Consider the following 9,953-nt stretch of genomic DNA (forward strand, 5'->3'; position numbering starts at 1 on the left):
CCCCCCGTCCCCAAGTCCACAAGACCATGTTTCTATATCTCTCAGCTCAGCACTGACTGTTCCATCCAACTGTCTCTCTACCTATATGTCTGTCTGACTGTTTACCTGTGTGTCTGACTGTTTACTTGTCTGTTTACCTGTCTGACAGATCACAGGTGGCAGAGGTGGTCCTGACAGTTGGAGGTGAGTTTTGATGTTTAATGTAGATAAGTGTCATCTGCATAGAGATTAATGTGACCAACAGGAGCTACTGTAAGAGCCCAACTAATCTGGTTTTAACTGGTCCTAATTCTGATCTGGTTTTAAATTGTCCTAAATCTGATCTGGTTTTAAATTGTCCTAAATCTGATCTGGTTTTAAATTGTCCTAATTCTGATCTGGTTTTAAATTGTCCTAAATCTGATCTGGTTCTAAATTGTCCTAAATCTGATCTGGTTCTAAATTGTCCTAATTCTGATCTGGTTTTAAATTGTCCTAATTCTGATCTGGTTTTAAATTGTCCTAGATCTGATCTGGTTTTAAATTGTCCTAAATCTGATCTGGTTTTAAATTGTCCTAATTCTGATCTGGTTTTAAATTGTCCTATATCTGATCTGGTTTTAACCGGTCCTAAATCTGATCTGGTCTTCATCAGGACAGACTCAGCGTCTCTGATGTCAGACACTTCTAATCTCTGGGTCTTTATTGAACCTTTCAGCTCTGGAAACAGGAAGTGAGCCTTGATTTAAAACCTGGTTGTACCTTAAACCAGATCTTCAGTAGCTGCTGATAAGACCTGCTCAGTGTTCAGAACAAGGTCTGGACCATTCTTCTTATAGAGCTGCTTCAGTCAGACAGGTTATCTCTCTGAGCTCAGTAACAGCAGCTCTACTGGGTTCAGGTCTGGGTCTGACTGGACAACTCCAGAAGGTGGATTTACTTTGAGGTTTAGGTTCATTGTCTTCTCCTGAGCTTCAGCAGGGGGACAGACACCCTGACATGATCCTGAAGAAACCTAGTCCAAGTCCAGAGGCAGCAGAGACCCAGATCCTGCTCCACCTGTGGGAGGAGGTTTACTCCAAACACAGAGCTGATGTTCCTCTACAGCTCAACTTCAGTCCATCAAACGGTTTCAATCAAATTTCAGCTCAGCAATATGCTCCATGATGAACAGGGATGTGAATCAGCTCCAGTGATTCCTTTAAACCTTCAGCTGTGACTCTGACCTTCATCAGTGTTGATCTGTTTGAGTCTGGATGGCACTTCACTGAATCATCTCATCTATAGACAGTCTGTGACTGAAGTTCTGAACTCTTCTTCATCTTCAGTCTGAGATCTTTGTTGTGATGCATCACATCAGCTGATGTTTCTCTTTATAAGTGTTAAGTGTCTTTAAACCTATGGTCTGGTTTCACTGACTCCAGGTCTGATAAGTCCTGACTGCAGTAGCTTCTGTTCATGTTGTTAGTCCAGGTTCACACACTGAATGTTTGAACAACACAACTAATGTGTTATTAGTTTAAACAAATTGTGTTTGTTCATTATTGTGAGATGAAGATCGGATCAGATTTTAACACTTATACAGAATGATGATAATTTAAAGGTTCACTTCCTGTTTCTTACCTGTGTATGTAAACAGAGAAAATACTCAGAACTCAGCTGTCTGACAACAGAAGCCTCAAGCTATTGTTTCTTCCAGGCGTCCATGTTAGTAGTTCTGAATGTTGTTGTTGTTGTTGTTTGAGACTACGAGCTACAGGTCAGCCTATCAGAGGCTCTGTGTCGTTTGACACCCAGGAGGGACCGACAACAGAGAGCCAATCAGTGGTTCTCCATCTGTGACATCAGCAAGGCTTTCTGTGACATCAGAGATGGAGACTTTGAGGTGGTGAGTGACTCACTTTTCTGTCTGAACACCTGTATGTTCACCTGTCTGTTTGTTTGAACATCTGTCTGCCTGAATACCTGTGTCTTTTTTCTTGTGTCTCTCTCCAGGACTGCAGACGTTTCCTTAACTTTGTTAACTGTTACCGTGGCAACCAGAGAAGGTGATAAACTTTATGAAACATTAATAGAAAGAGAAGAGACAGAGAAACAGAACTGTTAAGATAAGTGTTTATTCAGGTTATTTTTCCCTGTCTTCTGCCTGTCAGGGTCTACACCTTCCCCTGTCTCAGAGTGTTTCTGGACTCCACTGAGGTAAAACATTTCACCTGTTACATAAAAATCACAAGTCACTTGACCACCTCATGTTTTCTTCTTCTGCAGCTGTTTCGACCAAAAGACGATAAACTGGACGAGTTCTGGATCGATTTTAACATCGGCTCACAGTGTGTGAGCTTCTTCATCGATGACCCTCAGGTACCACACTACATAGTGTGTACTGTACTACGCTGTTCTACGCTGTACTACGCTGTACTACACTGTACGTATATACACATACGTGTGTGTGTGTGTGTGTGTGTGTGAGGGCTTCCTGTGGGGATCCATCCACCTGCTCAGAGAGGACATTGATCACTACAGTCTCCAGGTCAAACACGACGGTCAGTCCTTCTCTCTTCATCCACTTCAACACCTGGACAGGTGTTGTTAATGGCTGACTCTGGATCTGTTTGTCAGTGACAGCCATTGTGTGTTCTCCCAGGATGCACTGGAGCAGAGATGGTCCTCAGCATCCGCCTGAACAATCCCATCATGCACCATAATAGCACAGGTCAGACAGTGGAGCTGAGCTTCAACTGTGAACATCAGAGAGAGCTGGAGGAGGCTGCTGGGAGAGTCTTCATGGTACCTGTCTGTCTGTCTGCACACCTATCTGCCTGTCTGCCTGCCCGCCTGCCCGCACACCATCTTCACCTTTGTATTTGTCTTCCAGAAAGTGGAGAGCTCCCCCTGTGTTAAAGACACAGGTGGTACAGTCCAGCCCCCCCCTTCTGCAAACAGACAGGATGGTAGATCCTACAGCAGGAAGAAACCACAGGTGAAAAGTCACCTGAAGAGTGAGTGTGTTCCTCCATCTGTAAACCTTCACTTTCACATGTTGAGTAACTGATAATCAATCACATTATTGGAGAATTTTTCAAATATCAACAATACACCAGATGATCGTGTGTGTGTGTGTGTGTGTGTGTGTGTGTGTGTGTGTGTGTGTGTGTGTGTGTGTGTGTGTTAGTTCTGCCTCTGTCATCTCCAAGCAGTGAGGAGGACTGCTCTGTGACACAGGTACGTACAGATGCAAACAGGTGTATGACTGTTAATGATCGCCAGGTAAACTCACCTGTTTGTTTCAGAATCCAGGAAGAAGCCAAGCGGAGTTTCTGTTTGATCGCATCAGAAACTCGTCCCCCACCTACGACTCAGGTAAGACTCTGCTTCATCACGGTCATGTCCATGTAGACGTCTGCGCTGACTGTTTAACAGACTGTGACCATTCTGTAAACTATAATATCTATGTACTATATATCAATGTACTATTTGTCTGTGGATTGTAAATTGTCTGTAAACAGCCTGTAGACTTTGTGTCTGGGGTCTGGCTTCTTGTCAGGACAGGTGGTGCATATTTCACTCATCTGTTTCCAGTGACTTTCACAATAAAAGCCAGGTGTTTTAATGTTCTAGCATTAGAATTGAGTGAATCCAACTGCGATCCAGTTGCAGGACGGTGAACAGTGAGGCTGGTATCGGTTACACTGGTATCCAGATCTGGATCCAGAGCTCTGCCATGAACCACAGTGACTGTAGACTGGATCGATACTCATTGTCGACCCGTCCTCAACACCTGATCAAACAGTGTCTGGTTCTGATAAGAAGTCTGGGCTTGTTGTTTTTAACCTGTTTCACATAGATGTTCTTGTGGGGGCAGAGCTGGAGATCTCACACGAACACACAGAGGAATTTGGAGGAAGCAGCTCTTCTTTACAACAGGTACACTGCCTCTTTTACTCCTATGCGAAAACATTACATGTTTCCTGTTTACCACCTGTTTCTTCTTCCTGTTTCAGGAAGTCTTCAGCAGTGGCAGGAAGAGAGCTTCAGACTCAGGTCTTTACCTTGTTGGACTCACATTATTATTTCCATCAGAGGCACTCTTCTCATTGGGGGAAAAGTGATTCCACAGGAGGCGGGGCTTCCTCAGTTTACCTGTGGTCAAAATATTGTTTATTTGTTTTGAAATTTACGCTGGTCTTATCTACTAAAATGTTTTGATTGTCTGTGTGAAGGCTACCTGTCAAGCCAAACTGAGGGTACATCAGCTCATAAGAGGAAGGTGGAGCCTCAGCCAGAGGGGGAGGAGTCTAACTCTGCCATGACAGGTAATTTGTCATTTATTCTTATGTTTCAGAGTTCATGTAAATCTACTTCAGTGTCTGAACTGAATCTGCTGCTCACCTTTACTCAGACTGCTCACCTGAGGGAGCAGGGCCATCTGCAGAAGAGGAGGGGCTAATCTGCAAAGGGGCGAGGTCATATGTAAAGGGTGAGGAGCCTGTGAATGAGCTGGCGACGGAGCCAGAGTCAGACCTGACTTCAGGCATCACAGCTGCCTTCAAAACCTTCAAAACACAACTAGAAGAGCACTTCACCGTCAGTAACCACACAGTTAAAGTTATTGATTTTTGGTTCTGATTATTGGCATCATTTAATGAAGTCAGCTGTTTTCAGGGCTGCTGGAAGAAGGTTGAGAACGAGGTTCTTCTGTCTCTGAAAGACTGTCAACAACACATTTCAACGCTGCTCACAGCTGTCCATCAACACAGGTACCACCCACATATTGATGGATCTCAGGTGTAAACTCTTTCATTAGACAAAGTGAGACTGTCCTCTACACATGTGTGTTTTGTATTTGTAGGTTATTGCTGCTGCAGAGGTTTGAGAGCAGCGTCACTGATCAGCTGATCCAACTAGATGAAACCTCAACAAACCTGAACTCCACCAACACACAGATTCTGGTACTGAGAGAAACTACACTAACGCTACAGTAACAGCAACAACACAGTAACAGTAACACTGTAGTAACAGTAACACTACAATTGCAGTAACAGTAACACCAAAGTAACAGTAACACTACAGTTGCAGTAACACTACAGCAACCCCACAGTAACAGTAATGTAACACTAACACTGCAGTAACAACACACTAACACTACAGTAACAACACAGTAACAGTAACACCAAAGTAACAGTAACACTACAGCAGCCCCACAGTAACAGTAACACTGCAGTAACACCACACTAACACTACAGTAACGCCACAGTAAGAGTAACACTACAGTTGCAGTAACACTACAGTTGCAGTAACAACACAGTAACAGTAACACTATAGTAACAGTAACACTACAGTTGCAGTAACGACACAGTAACAGTAACACTACAGCAACCCCACAGTAACAGTAACACTGCAGTAACACCACACTAACACTACAGTAACGCCACAGTAAGAGTAACACTACAGTTGCAGTAACACTACAATTGCAGTAACAACACAGTAACAGTAACACTATAGTAACAGTAACACTACAATTGCAGTAACAACACAGTAACACTAACACCACAGTAACAGTAACACTACAGTTGCAGTAACAACACAGTAACAGTAACACCAAAGTAACAGTAACAATACAGCAACCCCACAGTAACAGTAACACTACAGTTGCAGTAACACGGTAATACCACAGTAACACTACAGCATCACCACAGTAACAGTAACACCATAGCAACCCCACAGTAACAGTAACACCCCAGCAACCCCACAGTAACAGTAACACTACAGTAACAGTAACACCACAGTAACGGTAACACTACAGTAACAGTAACACTACAGCAACCCCACAGTAACAGCAACCCCACAGTAACAGTAACACTACAGTAACAGTAACACCACAGTAACGGTAACACTACAGTAACAGTAACACTACAGCAACCCCACAGTAACAGCAACCCCACAGTAACAGTAACACTACAGTAACAGTAACACCACAGTAACGGTAACACTACAGTAACAGTAACACTACAGCAACCCCACAGTAACAGCAACCCCACAGTAACAGTAACACTATAGTAACAGTAACACTACAGCAACCCCACGGTAACAGTAACACTCCAGTAACACCACACTAACACTCCAGTTACAGTAACACTAAGGTAACACCACAGTGGCAGTAATACCACAGTTGCATTAACACTACAGTAACAGAAAATGTTACTGGGCTCTTATTGGTCAGCATCACTCAGAGTTGCAACATTTGAAGGAATAAGTGATATTTTGAAAAAAAAAAAGTCACTATCTATTGAAAAAATCATTTCAGTTTGAGGGAAAAAGTTGCAGTGCATGCAGATCACATTTAGATCTCAGTCCTGATCCATGACTGGTTCTGTCCCTCTTTGTCTTCCAGAGTTTTTTCCAGTCTGAGATCCAGAGACTGGGCTCCTTCTGTGACGAACACCTGCAGAGGTCAGTCTGACGTTTAACCCCTGTTACTTTTAGGAACTAGTTAGACCTGTTCAGACTGTCAGGATCTGATTTATACCAAGTCAGGACCTGGTATAAATGTGACAGTCAGGATATGGTTTGGACCTTTAAACAATCTTAATCCAGATTCTGACGGTATGGATGCTCACAATCTAGTTAACACATTGCCAGGATAAGGTCTTAACTTGGTTTAAGGGAGCTATATGCAAGTTTTCCATTGCTACATAGCTAACACTATCATTAGCATTAGTAGCTGTTTACTCACCAGTCTAGAAGAAATGTGAGTTCAGCATCAAACTTCATTCCTATACTCACCAACAGCAGTCTCCAGAGGTAGAACCAAACTTAGAATCTTTGAACCTGTTCAGACTGTCAGGATCTGGTTTAGATTTGTTTTGAGTTTTTGGTATCAGGCTTACTTCTGTCTAAACCCTCAGGACCTGGTTTTTGTTGCCTTAGGTTGAAATGTTTGGAGAAGGGAGAGTCTGAGGATCCGTCCAGCCAATGACAGAGAGAAGAGCAGGAAGAGACTTACAGATGTTAAAAGATCAGATTTGTGATCCCGTTTCAGTCGGACCAAGTCCATGTCCGTAAGAGCAGAAAATACTGATCAGATTCAGAACAGGACAAAAAAAAAAAAACACAGCTGTTATCGTTAACACTGTAACACACCAAACTTCATTCAAATGTCACTGGATTTTGTGTTCTCATGTTTCCACTTGAGTTAAAGGATAAGAAATGTTTCTAGACCAAACAAATAAAGACAAACAAAAGAAAAAGTCAGTGAATTCAGTTTTTTCGTTGCATCAGCAGGTTACCATGGTGACAGTTGGCTTACTGTGAGAGGGTGCAGCCTTATGAGGTTAATTAACAGAGGAGTTAACTAACTTTACCAAACCATCCTGTTGTTCTTTGTACATAAAGTTTTTCTCTTGTAAAACTGAAAAATGCTGTTTTAAAACACTCCTGATAAAACCTAAACCTCACCTTTAAATAAATCTCATGCAGTATCTTCTTCACCTCATGGTACTGCACCAAACCTGATGTGCTCATTACTGCCTCCCAGAAAACACTCACTGATGCTGGACTGGTTGTAAGATCTGCAAAATATTTTCCATCAACGGCCACAAGAGGCAACAAAGAGCTCATTCCACACACAAAACACACTTCCTGTGAATAGTGCAATCCTTCTATACAGATGTAAGACAAAAAATATCCAAGTCTTTAACCGGTTTAATGTTTGTAAAGTTTAATTCATTCTAACATTGTTAACATGTACAAACAAGTTATAAGATGACAACCTCAGCAATGAATTCAAAGATGGAAGCAGTTAACAACAGGATTGTCCTTCAGTTTCTTCTGGAACAAGAAATAGTTTGTATGAATTTACAGTTGTTATGCATCGTCACTATTTTTGTTGTTTTACATAAGCAGCGCTAACAGAAAACGCTCAGTTATCAGGTGTTCTGGTACGTTCAGTTCCAACATATTTCTTGATAGATTGTAATCATCCTTGTCAGATCAGTTCTCTGGTTTAAAAATGAATTAAATACATGTTAGGTTCATGAGAATCATGAAGACTTCCAGTCGCTAGACCTTTTTGAGGTAGAAGCAGGTTGCTCTGTGCTTCTTGGTAGTTTCTAGGGTGTTGTCTGTGGTACAATGACTAGTGATATGATTGAAGATGTGTTAGAGACTCGGGTGATAAATAGGTCATTATAATTTCATATGATAGAATTGTTGTTATGGAAGTGGAACATAAACACATGGAAGCAGGAAACAAGGGAAGAAATGTAGATTATAGGGAAATGTGAAGAGGGAAAGAAGTAATGAATGAAAAAATGGAAGAAGGAATGACAAAGGAAGGAAGTGGTTTTGACATCTGTGATGAATACATACCCAGATGAACAATGTCTCCACAGCCCAGGTTCACTTATACACAGAAGTTTGATCATGGCCAGGTGGAAATATTTGTCTGTACCTTTGATCCATGACTGAGGATGCAGTTAAACTGTTGTAGAACCTGTAAATGACTACTTAAATGGAGAGAAAGAGAGCTACACGAAAAGTCACTCAGTGTCTGGTTTCACCTCTTTGATGGTCCAACCTCTACTGATCTCCTAGTCTACAGTCTGCAGTGTGCACTCTCAGACACCAATTTTAATAGTCCTGCAGCTTTTTTTTTTTTTTTTTTTTTTTTTTTTTTACACAGGTCCAGGTGTTTCAGATGGGAGGGGTTGGTTTTCAGGGTTAGGGTAATTATCATTGATTTTCAGATTCTGCTCTGAGGAAAAAAAGATTCTGTACCTCAGTCTACAGTCTGGACTCTCCAGAAAACCACACAGATCCTTCACTCCTGAATCCTGCAGCTTGTTAAGACTCAGGTCCAGGTGTCTCAAAGGGGAGGGGTCAGACTTTAGAGCTGAGGCCAGAGAAGAACAACTGATCTCTGTGATCAGACAAACATCTTAACCTGCCAAGAGGAGAGCATTTTCACAAACTGTATTGCTGTCAGATCCCAAACTTACACAAAAATCAGTGTATCGTGAGACTGGAGACTCTACGTCAGAGTCTGCAGTCCACGGTTTGGACTCTGCAATCCAGCAGACAGCATCCTCACTCCCAAGTCCTGCAGCTTGTTGTAGCTCAGGTCCAGCTACAACAAGGGTTGGAGCTGAGAGCTGAGAGTTGAGGCCAGAGGTGAATGGCAGCTCTCTGGTGATGAAGTCTGTAATTACAGGATGAACAGTCAGTTTCACTGAGGGCTCCATGTAATTCTGTCACATCTAAAATCAGTGGGATCCTTTTTGTCCATTACATCAGATGAATTTCATTTTACAAATGATTTGTTGAATTCCTGCTGTAGTCCGAACGTTTAACTTCTCCAGCTAGTCACATTTTTTTTGTAACTAAACTGACCTCAGAGTCTCCAGTCTACAGTCTGGACTCTCCAGTCCACCACACAGGATCCTTCACTCCTGTGTCCTGCAGGTCATTGTGACTCCATTGGTCCAGTTCTCTCAGATGGTAGGGGCTGGACTTCAGAACTGAGGTCAGAGAAGAACAGCTGATCTCTGACAAACTGCAGGAACTCAACCTGAATAAAGAATTAAACATTTAACAAAATCAGACTCAGTCCAGCTGCAGATAAACTGGTTTGATGTTAGATCGGTCTGTGGTTTTAGTTTGACTTCTGCCAAGTTAGAAAGTCTCACAAACAAAGTCTGACTTATTCTAAACCTCTCAAGAGTCACATCACAACAACGCTACAGCTACAACAACACTACAGCTACAACTACAGCTACAACAATTCTACAACTACAGCTACATCAACAATACAGATACAACTACAGCTAGAGTGGGGCAAAAAAGTATCTAGTCAGCCACCAATTGTGCAAGTTCTCCCACTTAAAAAGATGAGAGAGGCCTGTAATTTTCATCATAGGTACACTTCAACTATGAGAGACAGAATGGGGGGAAAGAATCCAGGAAATCACATTGTAGGA

At 42.2% G+C, this 9,953-nt stretch overlaps 1 protein-coding gene across 7 annotated transcripts in view; it reads left to right on the top strand.

The window, feature by feature from the left end:
- The window catches only part of sycp2l (synaptonemal complex protein 2-like), a 17,915-nt gene that overhangs the window by 3,121 nt on the left and 4,841 nt on the right, over positions 1 to 9,953 (top strand). For 2 of the 7 annotated variants that reach the window (XM_087170307.1, XM_087170308.1), the window contains exons 8-23: positions 149 to 183; positions 1,725 to 1,867; positions 1,975 to 2,027; positions 2,133 to 2,340; positions 2,450 to 2,522; positions 2,624 to 2,766; positions 2,855 to 2,978; positions 3,152 to 3,201; positions 3,270 to 3,339; positions 3,824 to 3,903; positions 3,981 to 4,020; positions 4,200 to 4,292; positions 4,379 to 4,563; positions 4,642 to 4,736; positions 4,829 to 4,928; positions 6,371 to 6,429. In XM_087170307.1, the coding sequence (XP_087026433.1) occupies positions 149 to 183; positions 1,725 to 1,867; positions 1,975 to 2,027; positions 2,133 to 2,340; positions 2,450 to 2,522; positions 2,624 to 2,766; positions 2,855 to 2,978; positions 3,152 to 3,201; positions 3,270 to 3,339; positions 3,824 to 3,903; positions 3,981 to 4,020; positions 4,200 to 4,292; positions 4,379 to 4,563; positions 4,642 to 4,736; positions 4,829 to 4,928; positions 6,371 to 6,429 (1,551 nt within the window). Of the gene's footprint in view, positions 1 to 148; positions 184 to 1,724; positions 1,868 to 1,974; positions 2,028 to 2,132; positions 2,341 to 2,449; positions 2,523 to 2,623; positions 2,767 to 2,854; positions 2,979 to 3,151; positions 3,202 to 3,269; positions 3,340 to 3,823; positions 3,904 to 3,980; positions 4,021 to 4,199; positions 4,293 to 4,378; positions 4,564 to 4,641; positions 4,737 to 4,828; positions 4,929 to 6,370; positions 6,430 to 6,906; positions 7,227 to 9,953 lie in introns of those variants that run through there. The other 5 variants (XM_023394153.2, XM_087170310.1, XM_087170311.1 and 2 more) reach the window with 5 other exon arrangements.

Source organism: Seriola lalandi, unplaced genomic scaffold (genome assembly GCF_002814215.2).
Source record: "Seriola lalandi dorsalis isolate HSWRI2012SDOR001 ecotype SW California unplaced genomic scaffold, Sedor1 jcf7180002054945, whole genome shotgun sequence".
Classification (NCBI taxonomy): domain Eukaryota; kingdom Metazoa; phylum Chordata; class Actinopteri; order Carangiformes; family Carangidae; genus Seriola; species Seriola lalandi.